The following is a 21,261-nucleotide window of genomic DNA, read 5'->3' as shown; positions in this document are numbered from 1 at the left end:
CTCTGAAAAATTGAGCTTTGTTTCACTGTTTGCCTCAAGGTACGCTCCATATCTGGAGCTCAGGCCCATTCCGCACGCCGGCAAGTCCGGAAAAGACGCGACTACATCAACTTGGCCAAAAGCCTGAAAAAGTGAGTTAGAATGTGACATTTAACATCTTGAATAAATTCATTAATCTACAGAGAGTGACACAACTGTGTGAAATATATATCTGCTGTCCATGGCCCACATACTGGGTTCTAGATTACCCCTTCAGCAGAAAGTTTTTAGAAGTATACTGTCTTGCAGCGACGGTCAAATCTCTTTATTTATAACAAGGTTGCCGAGGCTAGCTGAGTTACATGTACGTTGTCATTTATCATTTATTTTCTCGTATCAAAGGCTGGAAAAAGTAAACAGTTCAAGAGATTATCATGACCATCAGAATTTGCTCTTTACAACACAACATTCGTAGAACTGCCCTTGATAATTGGAGTGAAGCTTGTATTTTGTGAAAGAGAAAAGGTCAGTTGGAAATGAAGTGTGTGTTTTACAAATATGTGCCACCGCAATTTCTATTGCGTAAGCTTTAGAATGTGGCTAGGAAAGGGATGGTCCAGTAATGACATACACTGTGAAGGTTTACTGAAGGTAGTTTTGGGGGATTGTGGTCTTTAAGGCTTGTTGTCGGTATTGTCCATCCCTCTGTCCTCTGACCATCCCTCTGTCCTCTGACCATCCCTCTGTCCTCTGACCATCCCTCTGTCCTCTGACCATCCCTCTGTCCTCTGTCCATCCCTCTGTCCTCTGACCACCCCTCTGTCCTCTGACCATCCCTCTGTCCTCTGACCATCCCTCTGTCCTCTGACCATCCCTCTGTCCTCTGACCATCCTCTGTCCATCCCTCTGTCCTCTGACCATCCCTCTGTCCTCTGACCATCCCTCTGTCCTCTGACCGTCCCTCTGTCCTCTGACCGTCCCTCTGTCCTCTGACCATCCCTCTGTCCTCTGACCACAGCATTTTGCAGAATGACGACGGGAGCATTCAGCCGGTGCTTCAGGTCAAGGAGCCCCCGCCAGCCATCCTGGAGGCCGATCCCAACGAGATGCAGCTGCCTCCCGAGCTCCATATACCCCCGGAGGTGCTCTACATGCTGAAAAACATCAGGTTAGCTGCCAGACAGACAGGAAGATGGACTGACCAACTGACTGACTGACTGAAACAGGTGATCCACCCACAGGTCACCCTCAAAGCTTAAAACATGCATGTACCCCCAGATAGGTGCTCTACGTGCTGAAAAAAACAGATAATTTGCCAGACATGCAGATGGATCGTCCCGCTGACTGACAGAAAGGTGACCAAACAAAGTGAAATAACCCTCAGAGCTATGCTGGAGTACTCTATACGCTGAAACACATCAGAAGAGGTGGCAGACAGGCAGACAGACAGACAGACAGACAGAGTGACCAACTGACTGACAGACTGGTGACCGCAACAAGATTCAAATCAACCTGCAGATACTCAACGGCTGAAAAACATCAGCAACATTGGCCGATGATGAGATCATGGACGGACCGACTGATGGACTGATGACCTTACCACAAACAGCTGCATGTATCTTCAGAGCTTCTTCTACCTGTGGAGATCCTCTACATGCTAAAAAGCCACATGTAAGCTTGCCAACAGACTGATGACCAACGGATACTCTCTTACCAAGTTACACCTTTCCCTACAGCGTCATACACGTGGGACGCACTCCAAAATTATATTGACTAATATTAAGTATGCTGGCAGACAGATGAGCGTGATCGACTGCCGGGCTAACTGGTGATCCCTGACCTGTTCTTTTCAAATCATTGGTGACCAGTGAACACCACTTTTTTTCAGTTCTTGTGACTCTCCCGTTATCTGCAGCATATTGGGCTTTCATTTGCAGGGTATTTGGGCATTTCGAGCAGCCGCTCTTTCTGGAGCTTTGCCGGTCAGTGGAGACCAAGTTTGTCCCTGCCGGGGCCTTCCTGTTCCGTAGAGGCCAGCCAGATGACAGCATCTTTGTTGTCCAGTGCGGGAGACTGTGCGTCTTCATCACTGAACCGGTAGCTAGAAATACTACGTTTCCCCTGTGGCCTAATTGTCGACTCGCCCCATCAAGCGTTTCAAGAAAGAGTCACTTTCTTCTGTCCCATCTAATCAAATCATGCTGGTAGCGCTCTTTTGGAGCAATGTTTATTTCATCAAATCCAGCAGGAAGTTTGATGTTTGAGTTTATACTTGATTCATAGCATTGTGACATGTTTCGGAGGTACTCTCCATTAGATCTTACTTTTTGTGCTTCCATGGACCTAAAGTGAATCTGTCGCATCTCTCCTGACTTCTAGAGGTGATGAGTTATTGGAATAATTCCCAACTGAAACGCATAGATTTCTCAAGCGAATTTCCAAAGCAACGAATACTCAAAAAGTACGTTGTGTAAGACATAGAACATGTACCGTATTTTTAACGAGTTGCTCACTCCGAAGAATTTTTCTCCTTATATGACGGGTTTTGCCCTTACCCAACGTATATATAGAAAAACACTGTTTGGAAAAAAAAAAGAAAGATTTTCCTGTTTTCTTTTTAGGATGGCCATGAATTCCAGGTGAAAGAGGTTTTGCAGGGAGACAGTGTCCACAGTCTTCTGAGTGTGCTGGACGTCATCACTGTGAGTAGCTCTACAAATACCTTGTTTTGACCAAACAACTTCTGGGGCACAATTCAGTCTGGAAAACTGTAGTGTTTGAGTCTTGTCACCGGCAAAAAAAAAGTTTGAAAAACGTGGTTGACTCTGTCCCTTGCAGTGTGTGAAAAAGTGCATTAACCCCTTCACGACGGATGACTGCTACTGCCGCGGCTTTGTGTGAGGATTAGTGCATACCACACATACAGTCTATTCACCATGCAGCTGCTGGTTCAATGGGGCCTGCTGCTGGACAGAGCTTTGCATACTGGGCATACCGCAGCCCAGCAGTCACGGTCAAAATAATCCCGCCGTGAAGGGGTTACACTTTGAGAATTCAACTCCGTCAGGCTTAATGTATGCCTTCATGTAAAACAGAACTTTCAAAGTCATATTCCCTGTCTTTCCAAAATCTGGCATGTGGACTTATTGGGAAAATCATTTCTCAGTCCATGTGGTTTAGTTCAAATAGGATAGTATCAAGAATGATATATTTTCTTTGGCACCACACTTCACGGCATGCGCTCACCGAGTCGAGAACGATAAAACCCTACCAACTTCTTTCTTTTTTGTCTTTAATTTAGGGTCACCCCAACCCTTACAAGACGGTGTCAGCCAAAGCGACCGAAGACACGATGGTCTTGAGATTGCCAGTCAGAGCGTTCCAGTCGGTGTTTGAGAGGTACCCAGAAAGCCTGGTCAGAGTAGTGCAGGTAAGTTCAACGAGTGCAACAGTACTACAACACTCGTGTCCCGCCCGCACGTGCTTGTGACCTTACCTTCAATCGTGGACCTCCTTTTTTCTTCCGTTGGTCATACTTGAACTTTCTGCGAGGGGCTGCCGTTGCATCTTGACAAAGTTTTCCAGTCGTTGGACCCTCACCCAACCATTGACCCTACTGTTCAATGTCCACAGTTAAATGTGAATTTTAATCACAAGTACTTGGAAAGCACAAGGCATGCAGTGCTCAATAAATTATGTTGGCCAAGGGCAAGCCAATCGTGACATTTTCCCAAAGCCCAAATTAATCTCCAACAAGCTCAACAAGATCCACTTTGACAATAATGACACAGTTCAGAATCATTGAAAAATGCAGCACACTTAACGCCAACAACACCACAAACTGAAACAATTGCAACACCACGGGCAACAGCAAACAACAAAAACCGACAACAAAAAATCAACTGCGATAGATGCCTTCATCAGCAGCCCCGTCTTTGCTCACCTTCCGTGACATGAGTCACATCACTGCAAAGGATGTTGTTACATCGAGTTCAGAACAGTTCCGTAGAAGAACCAAAATGCTTGCGGATGATGATCAAGTCCCCTCCGGCCAAGCCTAAGACTGGCACTGACTTCAGAGACTTCCAAACTATTTGACCGCTTCCATGTAAGCTGTCTGAATTTCTCTCAAAGTGACGTCTTCCCTCCCCAGATGATGGTGGTCAGACTACAGCGAGTGACCTTCCAAACACTTCACAACCTACTTGGCCTCAGCAGCGAGCTTATCAACAGGGTAAATTTCTCTTTCTTCTGCCCCTAGAATTATGTACTGCAGTTTAAGCACTGCATGAATTTACAAGTTATATTCTGCCTCTTGACAATGCAAGTTATTCAACATAATAACGTCAATAAAGAAATTGATAGACTTTTGCGAAGCTGTTTATTTTAAGGAAATGCTAGTTTATCATTACGTGAGCCTGATGTAAACTTTTAATTTCCTTATGAATTCATTTAGCATGAGCTCCTATTCAATTTCCATTTTTTAAAATTTAATATGATGCACATCTGTTTGAGAGGATTTTTTTCATCGATTGCTCCAGATTTTAACTTGATGTCCAGAATCTGCCAAGTAGAGCGTAACTTTTCAAACATCAGGTCAGGTTTCATGAATATCAGATATAAACACATTTGTTGGGTATTCTGTCATTAAATTATTGGCAATTCACAGTACAGTCCACCACCATGAGGCTAACAAGGAGCGGCCAATTGGCAATGTCACTGTGGACAAAAAACATGGCCGCCACGCCACGATTTCCATTGGAGCGTACTCCAGCAGAATATTGGAGGAGAGTGGTTTATATTGGGGCATTCCATGCGGTTGCATGAGGAGTGAATTGATTAAAACTGATACTCGAAGTATACAGGGAAACAATTCCCTGCCTACCGGTGAATAGATTGCCATTTCTCACAGTGTCCTACACAAAAATGGCCTCTCAGAGGTCACCTCTTGGTGGCGCTTCATATTTATCAATGACCCATATTGGATCTTTTTCAGGAAGACATCAGCGATCCTAACTTGGCCATCCACGTGCTGACCCGCCGGGCTTCGAGCCCGGTCAAGAAGCCCAGCACCGCCTCCATTGGCTCCAACTCCAGTGACGAGGCCATCACAAAGGTCACCCACATGGACAATGAAAAGGACGCCCTGAAAAAGGGTAAGGAGGAGGTCAAAGGTTGGACCAGGTTAGAGGTTACAAATGATATTGATAAAAAAAAAGTAGATTTCATCAGCGCTTGCGAGAGAAAATAATTTATTTTGGTGTACACTTTTCTAGATTTACCCCTCCTGGGCTGTTAGTTTTCTCTTTGAGTAAAGGTATATGTTATTTCTCATTCACCATAGTCTGATTTAACTGGTTGGACTGGTGCCGTGGTGTTGGCCTATTTTTGGCAGCCTCCCTCTGGGTCAAGTTGACAGGAAACTCAACTGAAATCTCCCAGACCAGTCATTTGAACAGGCCACACTGAAGCCCTGATTTCTGATATTAATACTCTACATTTCACGTTCCTTTATTTTATTTTATGTTACTTTTTACTTGGTCGTATTTGCAGCTTTCATGATCAATCATGTAGACTCTCCTGTATCAGGGATACTTCAAAACCTGTGCCGGTATGAATTTAACTGGTCTCCATCACTTGATTTTCTAGTTTTGTCATTAGACCGCTCAGGGGGTACCAGTGCATCCGACAGCGATCAAGAGTTCAGAAACAGGTCGGGCTCAGCAGCTTCGAGTAAGTCAGTTTCGGTCGTTTTGGCACATTTGCTGGCATAAGTAGAGGCATCGTTTGATTTGCATCATTCCTGAAACATTTTTTAAAATTTGATGTTAAGATCTAAAGTAGTCTGCGTGCAAGTTAGCTGACCAAGGGCCTACTTTGATCCTTTAATAACCAGAGTCAAGTTAGGGCCTACATCGATCCTTTAATAACCAGTCAATTTCAGAAGGATCTTTGGAAAAGTGACTACAATGCTTTGCCACATGTGACTCATTCAAAAAGACATTCTCTCCTCTTTAAGTTTTGAATGAAAGGATTTTTTTCACAGAGGTACATCTTGGAAAATGGTAAAGTTGTCGACGACTGGTGTGTCCCCCAAATTTTTGTGTTGCGATTTGCTTAAAATGTCAATATCCTTCTCTAGTTTGTAAAATAGTGCTGTGGTAAACAGCTGAATCAGTGGGACATGTTGTGCTTGGAATAATATGAACCCTAAGTGGATGGTCACTCGTAAGAAGAAAAGCGAATGGTGTTCCTTGCGTAGTGAGTGAAAAACAGAGGTCACTTTTACCAAGCAAAGATGCGATGTTTTGGCCAGCACATGACGCTGACGCACTGGCTCACATGTGTGCGCTGCGCAGAAAAGAAAGCGTGTGATTCTTGCGGGAATTTTGCATGGAAGCTGCGCACATAATTAAAGCGCCAGCATTTGAAGAGGGCGGGTCGCGCATCGAGGCCGGACATGCAGTTGTGTTCTTCATTTGCTAAACCTGATCTTTTATCCACCACACGTCAAGTGAGAGCCATGGGTCGAATCAACCCTCTGACGGGCCGACCGCGATCCCATTCCTTGGCCGTCATCAGTGAGTTTTGAAATTCGGCTTGTCTATTGCCTGAGTGTGGCGTTTGTGTCAGCTAGACCCTTGTCTTGCTTCTTTGTATAAAACGCACACCTTTGTCCTTCCTTTCAACCTAACACATTGGTGTCAGTTTTGGCCAAAAAATGAAAGAAAAAAAAGAGCTTTTGTTTCCATAGTGGTTGTGGTCCATCCTGCTACGACGTTTTCACAATCCTGCGTGTTCTCCAACCATAGTAAGAAGATGTTAGTCTGTATTAGATAATAGAGGTTATGCGTTGCTGGTGTCTCAAAGTCTGCTCTTTGTTACTTTAATATCATCACAATGGATGCACAAAAAGTTTACTCGAGCGTAGTCCAGACGAAGAAAGAAATACCCTCTAACGTGACGTCATACGAAAGGGCCATTCTGGTGACCATCACTGGGTCTTTGTAATGGCCCCCTTTAATGGCGGTATGCATTGTGTCAGCTATCGTGCGGAGCCACTGTTTTGTGACAGTCACTCCGTACAAAACCCAACACAGTGCTTGCTGCCATTCATGAGGGCCATCAGGAGTGCCCAGTGGAACGTCAGTGGATTTGTCTATGCTGTGCAGGCATTCAGGTCTATGCAGTTCAACCTTAAGTGTGATTAACAATTGAATGCACCTGCCAATGGTGTAGGTGCACTGTTTTTTGACGGCTGTTAGAGAAGAATGATGAATTAAGAGTGGCTTGGGCAGCTTTTTGTTGTTGGTCCTCATTCTTATAAATTCTTATTTAAGGGGATCAAGAAAAAGCAGATCTAAGCTGCTGTTGATTTATCTTCTTTCCTGGCTGTGGCTTGAAATTCAACATAACATCTATGGCAGTTTTGTAGCCACTTGTAGAGCTAGAGTCGTGTTGTATTTTGTAGCCAGAGCCATGTCACTCAGACATGGCCTGAGCCTTAATGTCTGCTAACTGGAGTCGCCAGATTAGTCCACTGTGACATTTCTTGTGCTCAGGTGGGGGTTTTTGGCAAGGCTGCTGTGATTGGCTCCGCGGGGAGCATTCAAATGTTCTGATTGGATGGTTTCTCTTATCATTCAGCCATTTAGCAACTTGGTTCTGTTTGACGGGGAAATGCAATTAATTTGGATGCATCATTCTATTATGCAATTTCAGCAATCCGCTCTACTGTGCCAATATTGTCAGGGGACGCGAAGGATTGCATCTACTTATTCATGGCCTTTCACTGATTCCACCCTTTCTGACCTTGTTCTCTTGCCTTCGGTATCTATTCCGGGGGGAAAATAACAAAAGTGCAAGCTGTTTTTTGCTTTAGTGGAATTGGACTCCGTGTTATGTAACTCCCGCTCACTCGGAGTTAGAGACAACCACCACAAATTTCTGGTATGTAGTGTAGGACCCACACACCGAGTTTACGTTGTAGGGAAGCTTTGAAGGCGTCGTAAATGGCAAAAAAGACCCTAACCCTAACCCAGCTCTGGGTTAGAACAACAACCGTATTTGGCACAAGTGGTGTCAGGCGTACAATATCTGAGGTACGGTTGCTAACCCAAGGCTTGCTTGGGATATTGATGACCGATCTGGGGTAAACCGTGTGGTCACATGGTAGTTTGACATCTTGTGATTGGACGCCATTTTGTATGGAAGTGTTTAGAATGTGCTTGTATTAGTCTGACTGTTGAAAGTAGTTAGTAAGAAAATAATTATATAATGATATTCGTGTATGTTTAGGGCATTTGTCTGGCTTCCGGTATACAGTGACTTGTAGCTTGTAATAGAGAGTTTGCATGGCTGCCATCTTGGAGGCCAGTGCTTCTGTTCCATAGGATATGCACAAAAGAGGTTTCCCTGTGGAACAAAAGATTTGCCCTGCAAGATGGCTACCACGCAAAGCCTCTATAATGATGCATGTAGTTGATAAGGTAAGGGATCTTACCAGCAGACTAATCTCCGCACTGTTGAATGCAAAGTCTAGAATGACTGGGAACCAGCTATAAACTACCATTAGGGCGAGTGCTCATCTTCCCTGGTGTGCATGATTGGTATGCAGTGTGCAGAATGGATGGACACTACCGGTGAAGGCATGAGCTGCCCTTCACTGGTATCCATCTCTAGGTTATTAGTCACTCTCTATAGAGTCAATGAGGGAATCCACACTCCCTTCTTCCTCCCTAGCACCCTCAGTTTATATGCCCCTCCCCCGTCCTCACCTCATCAATGCACCACTCTCAAGTAGCCGCACAGCAGAGATCTCTGTCTGGCAGAGAACTAATAGAAAACTCTGTCCATGACCAAGGCTGCTGGTGTCTGTTATTCCGTGACTGTGTCCATCATTTATGCCTTGTGCTGGAATTAGAACTCAGGCCTATTGAGGCCAATTGCCTGGCTGATATGGCCACCTGTCCTAGACACACATGTACATGTTATGATGTAAAAATGGTGTTGTGGCAGATTTACTGAAAATTTACAGGGCTGGGGAATCCCCTTGTTGCCATTTTTTCTGGTTCAAGGGATCAGAATAGAGAGTTGTTACTTTATTTGGTCATAAATTCATTCACAAATTAGCCATTTGTCATAACGATAACGTGTTTGTCTTTAGGCCTGAATGTGCCGTCAGGACAGAAGAAGCCCAAGCCGACGTCGCTGGAGGTGGACACCACCGGACGGCTTCTCATGAGCACCTCGGATTTCCAGGCTGCAGCTGGACGGGCGCGAGTCCACGGGCTGGACGACAGCAAGCCTCACAAAGGGGTAACCAACGCAATCCACTGTTCCCTAATATTCAAAGCCAGTTGATGTGATTGGAGGTTGAGAATAACTTCCTGTCTATAATTTGCAGTTCGCTCGCGGTGTAAAAATAAAAAGCTTTCTGTTCTGTACTGTGTGGTCTCATTGGAGAGGAATTTGTGTTAGTTTGGCCAGTCTCAAAGAAATTTAACACAGAAATTGGTCCAGAGAAAGTATAGTCTCAGCTACAGGATGTGACAGGCCACACGACCCCCCTATATATATGCTCGTCCCCCTGTTTTGGCCTAACACATTTATTCATTTCTTTTATTCATTTATGTATATCTGATCACCCAACAGCGCATTTAGCACCAATTACAGGATGATAATTAGTGAAGAAGACATTGAAGAAGTGTCTAGGTTTAGAGGTGGGAAGAAAACCTGGGATAAATCTTTAGGGGCAAACCCACAGACTCGGTGGGGACTGAAAACCCCAATGCACATGTGGACCAAGCCAGATTCCAACCCAGGCCCCCCAGAGGCGGAAGGCCACAAAGAAAAAAACACTACGCCAACCCGACTCCCCACATACATTTGCTTAGCAATAGTTTCTCCAGCTCCCCCTGACCTCTGACCCTGGGCTCAGTTCTTTATATGGAGCTTCCAAATAACCAGAAAATGCTACTTAGTAAATGAATGTGTTTAAGCCAACTTGAAAAAAAAAAGGATGTGGTCAGTATACACTGCATGAGATTAGAGCTTAAGCTTGCAGAGTAAGCATTTTCTGCATTTGATGGCATGACTGGTTGCATTCCCTCTCCAAGGGCTTGATGTCCTGTGGACTTTATAAAGAATTTGGAATAAGAGGGTTCACCTCATGCATCTTGGTGTTTTGACGTCGCCGCCTGCATTTAACAGCATTTGTAACAATCTCACTGTGCAGTAGTCTTTTGGCCCAGCCGTAGTCCCTTTTAGGGTGACACACTGTTGTGTCTCATCACAGTCTGCCCTGAGTTTAAATGCATCCTCACTGGCAAAAGAAAGACAGACTGGCATGAAGTTTTCCAAGTTCTTGCATGCGTTCGGCGTGCACGCAAAGACCATACGTTCCAGAATACATTTTTTGCGCGTACTCATTGCCCTATGTCAAATGTGCACAAACTTGCGTACCTGTGCGGTGAGGTTGCACCAAAGGACTGCCAATTTCACTTAAAAAACATGCTCTCATTCGTCCCCGCTCGGAGCGGATACCACCGAGGAAGGGGCATCGTGTGTGCCATTGGCGGTGCAATATTATGCTGTCCCATAGACTAAGGACAGGCACGTACCTCTGAGGACATTAGACTGACCACTGAGGACAGGGAACATCAGTCTATGTTCTGTCCTCTGTGGTAAATGTAAAACACGCACATGTCCGGCACAAATCATGCACAGGCAGTTGTGCACATCTGAACCGTCTTTGCATGGATGCGGAGCACACAGCACAGATATGGCATTCAGCGTCCCGGTTGCCCCGACTTCTTCAATTTCTCATTGATGGTGGGCAATTGTACATATCAAAGATGGAAGAATGTTTCAATCAGCATTGTGAATATTTGACAAAGGTCTCATGGGTATCCCAATCAGCGGCTGATGATAAAACACACCCACCTTTTTTACCCATAATCCTCCCCGTATTGTTAACCCGACCTCACCTCACCCCGCTTTGAAAAAACAAACCTACCTCCAGAGCTCGGGCAAGCCCCCTGACTTGCCTCGCTCTGCCAGTGAGGACCTGGGAGGGGACCCTCTGATGTCCCCTGGCTCCGATGCCGTCTTCACACCCCCCACCAGGGGATGTCTGGTCACCTCAGACAGCAAGGTGAACGTTTCAGCACTTTGCAGACGCGCAAGTAGCTAGTGCGTAAGATGCATGCAGACAGCGTTGTTTTTCTCTTCACCTGCATGCGAAAAACTGCGTTCAAACTTATTTTCCAATCTTCCCTCGAAAGTAGCTCATGTACCGTCATTTCATGATGTGTGTCAACCTCTTTGCTTAAGTGTGAGAATTCAGTTTTAAGCTGAGTTCAGCTTTTTTTTTTGTTTAGATGTTGACCCTGAATTCGAGCTTTTTTGTACACCTTGTCTGCACAAACGTATTGCAACGGTTTACATTTCAGCTTTTTGCTAGCTGTTTTCAGCTTAAATTTGAAGTGGCTACTCACACCCCTGTTTGTGTAACCCTACTTGCATGGACAGCAGCCTGTTTGATATCATTATGTGTACAAGTTTTTTTTTGTCTAACATCTTTTGTTTTCTGTAAATACAGCACGAGCATGGCAGGGCCAGTCCCAGGCCTGTTGGCAGCCTTGTAGCTTTCTTATTTATGCACATTCTTGTCTGATTTAAGTTGTATCCTGAATGCTTTTACGGGAAAAATATTTCTTTAAAGGGATTTTCTGCCGGAACAACTCTGATACTGTTGTACTGTTGCATTTAGGAAAGCCTGTTAGTGGCCTGTAAAATAAAATAGAAATGCATTCTTCACCCAGATTACCATTTGTGTTCAAAAAGGACTTTCAACGTTGTGATACTATTTTTGCGGTCGCTGGAGACATAGACCTCGCTGTAGACTTGCATTTTGCATGTGCAAAGATATACACAGAGGCAGGAACTTTATTGGGCATATAGCACTATATTCTGCATAGAACGTATCATTTCTCTGAAATTTACGTTCTATGTCCTCAACTGTAATCAATGTCAGATGCTCCAAGACGACCTGCCGGGCCCCTCTGGAACCGACAGCGGATCGGACGTCAAGGGCCTGGCGTCAGCCAGTCCCAGGGTCCAGAAAAGAGTCACCATCGCCGAGGGATATGAGACAAACCCTAGCGAGAAGAAACGCAACGTCTCGGGTGACAACACCCTCTACTCGGACGAGGAGATCCAGGAGATGGCCAGGAAGGACCTGGTCAGGATTCTAGGCCTGGAGGTGAAGAACTTCTGTATTTTAGTCAATTTAGCAGCAAAATTGATGGATCCAAATACCAGTTCCTTGATCTTTGGTCATTTTGATTTGATATTTTATCTCTAATGACTGTGGAAATTTTATGGTAAAATCAAATTAACCTTTTAGTTGGAGTGAAACATTATTGTTGATATATTCTAGTTCAGTGCATTAATCTTTTTTGAAGTATTTGCACAGACTTTTTACATGTTTTAAGATCATGCTCTTCAGGGACTAGTTTGTAATTCTGTACTATTTTTCTTTGTAATTTGACAGGATGGGAGCATTCTCGACGAGCACGCAAACATCGCTCACATTCAAGCCGGGAGTGTGGTCATACGGGAAGGAGATCAGGTAAAGTCCCCCTTTGTGTCAGTGCGAATTCTTTGCACAAGTTGTTAAGCTTTGGTCAAAGATTGTAATGTAATCGGTTGATGGGAATTGCCTGACAGTCTTTCCCTAGCCAGCATGGCTCATCAGTCCGGCTTTTATCTTTGGCATCCTTGGTATGAATGACTGAGATTGCCAAACCTCTGTCTTTGATACTGCCTGTTCATTGGCCCAGAACGATCACATTTCAGGGTGATATATTCACATATCACACTCAACTTGAGACATCTCATTCTTCCGATAGCATGTGCGCAAGACAGAAGAGCTTGGGGAAGTTTGAGAGTGACCATTGCCGTTCATTTAGTCAGTTTTGCGTGGTACCCATGACACGTTTTGTGCATAGGCTACCAGGGATTTCAATCAATAATCACGCTCGTTTTACAGACTTATTCCCGTCCCCGCAGCGTGTAAGGTAATGCAGGGACCGCTAACCCAGACTACGTGAACTTGTACTCACTGGTACCTGCACTACTTTCTCCTTAAACTTCACACAATTTTAGGGAACAGTACATTTGCGGACGATATCGTTTATGTCTGGTATGTTAATTGTACAGTTGACAGTAGGCATATCGTCTTCTGAATTTCTGAAATTCAGAGCTCATTTCTTCGAATAAATTCCCCAGCCTCAACATAATCCAGACAGAGGTTTGCCTTGGGGCGCTGTATGTCCCTCGGGTGTTCAAAACATCATAGCCCACTTCACAGCAGTCAACAATTATTAGATATCATTCCAATATCATTTGATGTCAGTCCACCGCCCGTTGCTCCCCAGCTAGTGTTGATGCTTATTGAAACCTTTTGATGGAGAGGGGCAAAGTGGACCCTACCCTATGGCCCCACAGGTCAATTCAAACCCTTGGCCCTCTGGTCAGGAGTCGCGTATCTTCAAACAGCAGTCCACATCTTCCTGCCCTGTACCAGCCTAGTTTGCACTTTCTGTAAGATAAAAATGCACCCTGCCTTGTTGGCAAGGTGAAAGTCCACTCACATCTCGTTTTGTCATATGTAAGACTTTGTGCCTCTGGTTTTGGCAGATTTTGGGGGTTTTACTTTTATTTTGGTTTTGTTTTGTTGAGTCAAAACTTTACTTTAAACTATTGAGCTCCACCAATATACGTACTTTCATTTGCCAATGTTTCTACTGACAAGTTTGCATCCTCTTTTGTTGCGATGTGCCCCTGTATTTGTAATGAGTCTCAATAAAAATGATCTGACGCCTTGTTTGTTTCTTGATGTCAGTTTATATTTTGTTTGCTGGTTTTGCCTGTCACATCATCATTCTTTTTTGTCAAGCAAGACTTCCCTCCAACCCACACCCCTCAAGGTCTTATACGCAGCTGATGCCGTTTAGTATAGATTTTTTCCAAGTCTATCATTTATTTGGACTTGCAACTACAGTGTTTTTAGGTGTTTTTAAAAATAAAACACAACATACCAAAAAGTTGTTTATGCCTAAACATTCCTTATGGTTCTTGGCAAGCACGGAAAACTTGCGTTGAATACAAGAAACATATTCAGGACTGATGATGATAACGACTTGAAAGTTGAGAAAACTCTTTACTCGTGAAGGAACAATGCCAACAGGGGGCACGTTCTAGTCATACGTACATATGCTAGCATGCACAGACAGCCAGATAGACTAGCCACCAAGTACATGAATGCAAGGGGGGGGGTGACTTTGATGTGGAAAATCTATCTTCTTGGTTGCTCTACAAAAGCAAGGTTTTTTACCTTTGGGGAAGAATTCATCGAAACAGGAACCACGTGTGCAGATAGACAGAATCTTAGTTTTCCTGACTTAGCTCGCAGGAATTTTTGTTAAAAGGGCCCATTTTGCTAGTTTTGATCATTTTCAATGCTTTACAACGCTTGCCGACTGACATGTATGTCAGCGACAGCAGCCAAGTACCATTGGGACTCCAGTGCTCTGGCATGGTATCTGGCAAATCTACTGTAGCTCCTATTTAGCAGCAGCAACCAGAGTAACTGTACTGCGTGGAACTCACCTGAACGAATGACCGCTAATATAACTACCAGGCCAAGATGTTTTTTTTTTTAATTGCAATTTGGCCTACAGCCAAAGGAAATGCAACTTCAAGTTCTCTCTCTGGTTGTCTTTTGCATGAGCTGGGACATGTCCAGAAATGTTTCTCATGGCAGTTACATACTTTGCATGACACAAACCCGAGTTTATTCGTTAGAATTAATCAGTTTTATTTTGTATTACTAACTCAAATAATTGCTCGATTCATGTGACAACCTGATGTTGAATATTGATTATTTCCAGAACAAGATTCTATTAAATATGCAAAAGCACAAAAATACATGTTAAACTCAAATTTTTCGGTACATAAATCCCTGTTTAAAAGTACAGGACCCTGTGGTTGCTGTCCATTGGGCTTGCAATAAAGTGTAATGCCCCCAGTTTACTGACCAATGGAAAAGCATGTTCCTGCTACAGTGGCAAAGTTAACCACTTCTTGCCGAGGGATTTTTCAATGTTGATGATGCTGGGCCGGCATAATTATCATTTTTCATTTTCAAAATTCTTCAAAAATTGATCATTTCATTTAACAGACGTTTATAGCCGCACGAGGTAATCTTTAGGCACTATATTAAGTTGACAGGTGACCTTCAGTGACGCCCGAGTATTTCAGCCAGGCCTGCAGCCTTGTAAATAGAGCCCAGATTGTGCGGTGTTATGTAACTTTCTTTTGTTCACGAACCTGGCTCAGTGCACTGCTGACCTCTTTTCAATAGGGGCCAGATTAGCGTGCAGCGGTGCTGTGTGGCTCATCGCTGCGGTGGTGGAGCACTTTTGTCCTCGGTGGTAATCCGCTCGCTCTCAATGCCCCAAACCCTGGTATACGGTTTCAAAACAAGGCTGGATTATCACCACTTTTGAGAGTGAAAAATGTCGATAATGCCCAGCACCCTGGTCTTTTGTTTGGAGTACGGTCTTTTGTTACAGGGCCCTGTTTCCTTTATCCGAGTTCGGAGACCCCGGCCAGCATATAAAGCATACGTCTCCGATTCCGGAGTCCCCGGCACGAAGTGGTTAATGAACTATTAAACGTAAGATGCAATAATACAATCCCTAAGGTAGAGGGTTTGCGGATACACCATGTGGAGAATATCTCTTTTGAGTATGTGGGGTTCTGAAAAGAACCGGTTACTCGGCGTCTCAGACAGTGAGTGCTCTGTCCGTCTTCAGGACTGATGCGGTCTTGGGGGACCATCTTGTTCTTGACTTCAATGGCCTCGCGAATTTGTTGGGGGTGCCATTGCTCGATGCTGGTGATGAGATGTGCTTCATGCCACAAGATCCCCTGTGAATGCGGTAAGTGTACATCAGAGAGAGAGGCAGGGAGATTTACCCACTAGACTCAATGAACACTGAGCACATGGATGACGGGGAGACTATGAGAAGTCATCCATTGTGAAACATTCACATGAAACAGAACATGCTATCAAGTGGCATGAAGCACATCTCATCGCCAGCATCAAGCAATGCACCCCCGATGTATCCAGGAGGCCATTGAAATCTTCAACTTGAAGAACAAGACAGTCCCCCAAGACATCGGCTACAACATCAGTGATATTTGGTGCCCCCTCCTGTCCAACGGGTCCCCTATAGCCATGGACTCCTAACCTTCGTGCCACGTGGGTCCCCTATATCCGGCACTCAGCACCCCAACACCAACTGACAAGTGCCAGTGAGCAGTCACAGCAGCTCTCAACACAGTTCCCGCCTTCACGCCCCAGTACCCAGATTGCTTGGATCCCAATTCCCACGACTTAGTGATCACCCACAGCATATAAGCAGCAGCACAGTTGGATCGCGTCAGTCCTGAAGACGCCCAGAGCACCCATCTGAAACGTCGAGTAACCAGTTTTTTTCCGAACCGCACATACTCAAAGAGATATTTTCCACGCGTTGTATCCGCAAACCCTCTACCTTATCGTATTCCGCCATGCAAACCGTCAAGAGCTACAATACAATCCCTGTCATGATAACATGTAATACATATAGAATACTTTGTATGTCGTAAACCCTATAAACCCCTTGTTAGCACACTCTCTGAAGACCTTAATATATAATCAGCCTGTTGGCATGAATATGCCGACACCCACTCCAATAGCACAAAGCACATCAATCCTGCTCATACTTCAGGCAAAGTTGAAAATGAAGTGAAGTTGATGCCACGCAACACTTGCCGAGAAATTTTCCATGAAAGGTGCGCAAGCATTTGATTTGGGGCGACAGTTTCGCATTCCCTTTTGCTCCAAGTATAAACAGACCTTAGCCCCCACTTTGTGAAACCTTTTAGAAAGTTAAACTCTTACTCGTAAGTATACATAGCACGTTCAAAACAGGATTGCATAAACTGGTTTGCATGTAATTTGGGGGGACAGGTGGAAGGGCAGGCTTCTTGCAAATTCGGCCTGCATAGTTTTCTTTGGTAGAATTTGTGCGCTGCGTGTGTCAACCTACTTGTAATCTAAATCTTAAAGCTATAGTGCCATCCACTTTTTCGAAACTTGAACAACCTTGGATTTTTCTCAATTTTCAAGCCTGAATATGTAAACAAAACATCACAGTGACAGATCTTGTGGTTACTTGTGTCAGTGCAATTCTTTTCATGTGTCCAGCACGATAAGTGTGTAGAAACACTAGCAGCCTGATGCCCACTGGAACTTTGTCAAAATAAAACCCTCCCTGACCCTAAGATGTGTGTATGGTGATGCTTATATTTAATTTGCACGTAGTTCATTTTCACAGTCCCACCTGTCCAGCACCATCGTCCACAAATGGCAAATCTGTAATAACAAGCTTTGGCTATACTAAGAAGCAGTTTTAGAAAAAGGCTGATTAAATATTCACTACGTTAAAAAGTAACTGAAGTAAAAAAGAAGGGCCCTTAATAAAGGCATGACTTGTGAAGTAAAACTTCAACGGTAAAAAAATGGAAGATTTTGCTAAGAAGGCACGACATCTCCTCAAAAATCAGCCACTCAAATCAGCATTCATGCACAAAACATGTAATTTACAAGTACATTATAAGTACATTTAAACATTAGGAATAGAGTTAAGTGTTAAGAGTACTTGTTAACTAAGCTCGACCGCTTTTTGGCATCAGAGATTTGCCACCGTGCACTCTGTACTACTGTGCAAAGTTGCTGCTTTACTTTAGTTCCAACCCCCCCCACACACACACTGTTTTCGTAGATGTAAGTATTGGCAACTGAAGTTCTTGCCTCTATCAAATACATCATTATTGCTGATGTTCTCTGTCTGTGCTTTTACGTATATGCTGCTTGAAACAAGTGTCTCAACGAATGAATGTGTGCGTTAATACTAGCAACTTTGGACCAGTTAGACCAGAAAGGCCTTAATTGGTGCAGACCTGTCTTGCTGCTGTTTTTTTTTTTTTTGGACACGGAAACAAATCATGCCAATAGTAGCTGCAGTGGCAACTAAAAATACTAAACCTGCAATCATAATACTAGCCCAAAGTGGTAGCCCACCACTCCCCGTCTCTGGACTTGTAGGTTGTGCTGAGGAGGTTACAGGTGTGCTGTTGCTTAATGTTCTTGAGCCAGCTTCAAGCTGTGTGGTTCCAGATGGAAGCAAGCTGTCGGTAGGGTTTGGATAGTCAATTGAGAGCACAAACTCAGCGCGAAGATTAGGGTGCATGTTTGGGTGGTACAGGTAGCATAAAACGCTATGAGCCCCCTGTAAATCGATGTCAGTGAAGTTAAACTGAAAGGTTTTATTAACCTCATCCATTTTGTACTGAGAAATCAATGTACCATTAATCTCACACCTCGGAGCTGTTGGACAGACACTGGTGAATGTGCATGAAAAGTCATACAGACCCTGGCCAGTCTTTGACTTTGTGATTTGACTGCAATTGAGATGTTCCATAGGACAGGTGATGATTTCGCAGGTAGCCGAGGCTGTCTCCAGCCGTGATGTAATTTCATTTACGGAACATGTGAATCTTTGGTCAATTGGCTTGTCTGTAGTGAGTATTAGGGAACGGTAAATACTTTCCTTACGATGCACCTCTTGGAAGTAGAGGTTCTCATGTGCTGGCGTGTCGAAGGACAGTCGTACATTGTTGGAATCCTCGCCTGTGTATGCACAGGTGATATTGATTCCATCCCCAACATGGGCTACTATTTGGCCATTAGCACACTGTAGAAGCTTGGGTGCCGCAAGACCACTGCCTTCCTTTGCTTGCGCTAGGAAGACAGCCAGCAGAAGCATAAACCGAGATGCAGAGCAGGTTTCCATTCTGTTCACAATAGCTACTTAGCAGACACTAACGGGATGACTCTGGTGTGGGTAAACCCAATAGTATTGTCTTCAGAATGTTAGCGAGGGGAAGGGGGAAATCGATTGACGTGCCTGACAGGGTGAATGAATACGCAGTCAAACGGTCAGGTTCGGATCTCTGCCTTGTGACGCAGCTGTTGAATTGAGTGCGAAGTAAACAGACGTCCCAGCAGTGGAGGCAATGCCAACCTGAGGAAACCAGAAATCCACGGAAAGAAAGGAAGAAAAATCATAAATTCGCTAGTTATACCTAGAATCAGTTGACCCCAATTCTGCATGCCCAATTTACAATGTTAGAATAACCTGGAAATACTGTGTGTAACAACATACTCTACAAGGGATATTTGACACAAACTATTACCCGAGAGAAGTGGTGGTGTCTCTCACAAACTCTAGTTGTTCGAATGCAAAATTGACGAATTACATGTAATTATTTATCGGTTTTTTTCAAAGGCCTTCCAAAAATGATTCTGCAAATGGGAACCCTAAGCATATCTAGGAAGTCAAAGTAGAGACTTACAGATACATAATTTGGAAATGAAAAAGAGGGGTCATTGCTTGAAGGTAGAATTTGCAAGATGACAAAATTATGCTAAATTTTTTGAAAATGAGTTTGTGAAATTTTCTTTTGCTTGTTTGATAAAACTCAATCACTTGAAATTGAATGCAAAAATTTAAACCATTTAAAGCATGGAATTTGCCAGTACTTTGCTTTATTAATGTTGAAACAGATGGGACATTTTCTGCAGTGCTCTATTGAAAAGCAACGAGCGTCAAACATTTCAAGGGGTTTACATGTATTTTGAGCTGTTCTTAACAAAGGATGCCGATGGTGTGATTTTTATCTCCGTCAGAAGTGCCAATTTTTGCACAAAGGTTAAAATTGACATGCCACACGAATTGTCCCACAAGTGCCTGTTGTATTTATAGGTTCTTTCTACCCAGTAAATTGGACAAAGGAACGGACTCTCCAAACGTTTGTTTAGCTTTTCATGGGGGCTGCCAGCTTTCTTTTTCTATTTACTGTGGTGCCTGGGTACACATCAGTGCCCTGTTCCTGAAAAATATGATTCTATGAATTGAATCACAATCAATATTCAACAAGATGAATAAATTTTACCTGAATAGTGTACGCACAGCAGACCAAAGCCAAGCAAAAATGGCAGGGTCTAGTCACGTGGTGACCTGTCCCATTATCAGCGCATGCGCCATGCCCTTTTATGCCCGCGTTTCTTGAAAATGGGAATAGCAACCCATTGAAGTTTGTCATGTCTTGATTATTGCTAAACTTAAAAGAAGTTATAAATTAAGTTCTGAATAGGCTAAAAGGGTGTTCTGGCATAAGGCCTACCGTGATCTTGAAAAAGGAATTAAAAAAATGTTAACCCAACCTCAAAATGGGGTGAAATTTCTCTTCAAATGTGCAAAGTCAATTCCAGTTTTTCTTCCTGTGAGGTTTTGTCCGGTTTTCCTTTTGTTCTAGTTCCAGATTTTCTTTCTGTGAAGTTTTGTTGGTTTTCCTTTTGTTCTAGTTCAAGTTTTTCTTCCTGTGAAATTTTGTCCAGTTTTCCCTTTGTTCCATTTCCAGTTTTTCTTCCTGGGAAGTTTTGTCTGGTTTTCTTTTTGTTTCAGCTTAAAGGAAAAAATGGACAGTAGTCTCTCTTCAAGTATTTTTAAAACGGCAAGAATCAAGCTTGAACCACTAAACCAAGTGGTGTGTTTGCTCCGTATTTGTAGGCCTATCTTCTCCATGTTTAATTCAGCATCTGTTGCTAGGAATTGACAACACTTGAATGTTATGATGAAGAGAATGTGTCATTAGAAGGAAATTAAAAAGAAATTAAGAATTAAGAAGAAGAAAAATGCACCAGGAATCAGTAATACAGTTGCGTCGTGTAGACTGTCACAAGTCCAGACAGAAGACTATCACACGACCGGTTTCAAGCAAGAGCATGAACATTAATAAAGGAAGGCTTTTGTTGCAGTTCATATGAATAGGTTGTGACTAGAATTTAGACTGGGGTCTTGTACTTATCCAATCTTGTGTTGGCTTTGGGTGATTGTAGATGTAGGCAAGGTTATTTTGATGTCATGAAACAGCCGCAGCGAAATTTGCTTGAGTTCCAAATTTGCAGCATGAATACATGATCTTATGTCAGAAGATCACACTCGTGATTACTTTCGTGCCAAGCATGATCCAGCCCTTACGATGGACTCATTTTATCCCGGTGTGATCGTTGTCTTCGTGTGCTGAAAATGTCTTTGTCCA

General features: G+C 43.7%; 1 protein-coding gene across 4 annotated transcripts in view; it reads left to right on the top strand.

The window, feature by feature from the left end:
• The window catches only part of LOC147797496 (patatin-like phospholipase domain-containing protein 7), a 39,462-nt gene that overhangs the window by 3,898 nt on the left and 14,303 nt on the right, over positions 1–21,261 (top strand). For 2 of the 4 annotated variants that reach the window (XM_087143002.1, XM_087143001.1), the window contains 13 exons: positions 40–131; positions 998–1,147; positions 1,917–2,076; positions 2,601–2,681; positions 3,281–3,409; positions 4,133–4,213; positions 4,976–5,135; positions 5,629–5,712; positions 6,495–6,560; positions 9,146–9,297; positions 11,003–11,134; positions 12,017–12,244; positions 12,536–12,613. In XM_087143002.1, coding sequence (XP_086999128.1) covers positions 40–131; positions 998–1,147; positions 1,917–2,076; positions 2,601–2,681; positions 3,281–3,409; positions 4,133–4,213; positions 4,976–5,135; positions 5,629–5,712; positions 6,495–6,560; positions 9,146–9,297; positions 11,003–11,134; positions 12,017–12,244; positions 12,536–12,613 — 1,593 coding nt within the window. The remainder of the gene's footprint in view (positions 1–39; positions 132–997; positions 1,148–1,916; positions 2,077–2,600; positions 2,682–3,280; positions 3,410–4,132; positions 4,214–4,975; positions 5,136–5,628; positions 5,713–6,494; positions 6,561–9,145; positions 9,298–11,002; positions 11,135–12,016; positions 12,245–12,535; positions 12,614–21,261) is intronic. The other 2 variants (XM_087143003.1, XM_087143004.1) reach the window with 2 other exon arrangements.

This window comes from Acanthaster planci, linkage group LG11 (genome assembly GCF_054643075.1).
Source record: "Acanthaster planci isolate LZ-2023a linkage group LG11, COTS_SCS, whole genome shotgun sequence".
In the NCBI taxonomy this organism is placed as follows: Eukaryota; Metazoa; Echinodermata; class Asteroidea; order Valvatida; family Acanthasteridae; genus Acanthaster; species Acanthaster planci.
The sequence above is the reverse complement of the archived record's forward strand: the minus strand, read 5'-3'. Positions and strand labels throughout refer to the sequence as shown.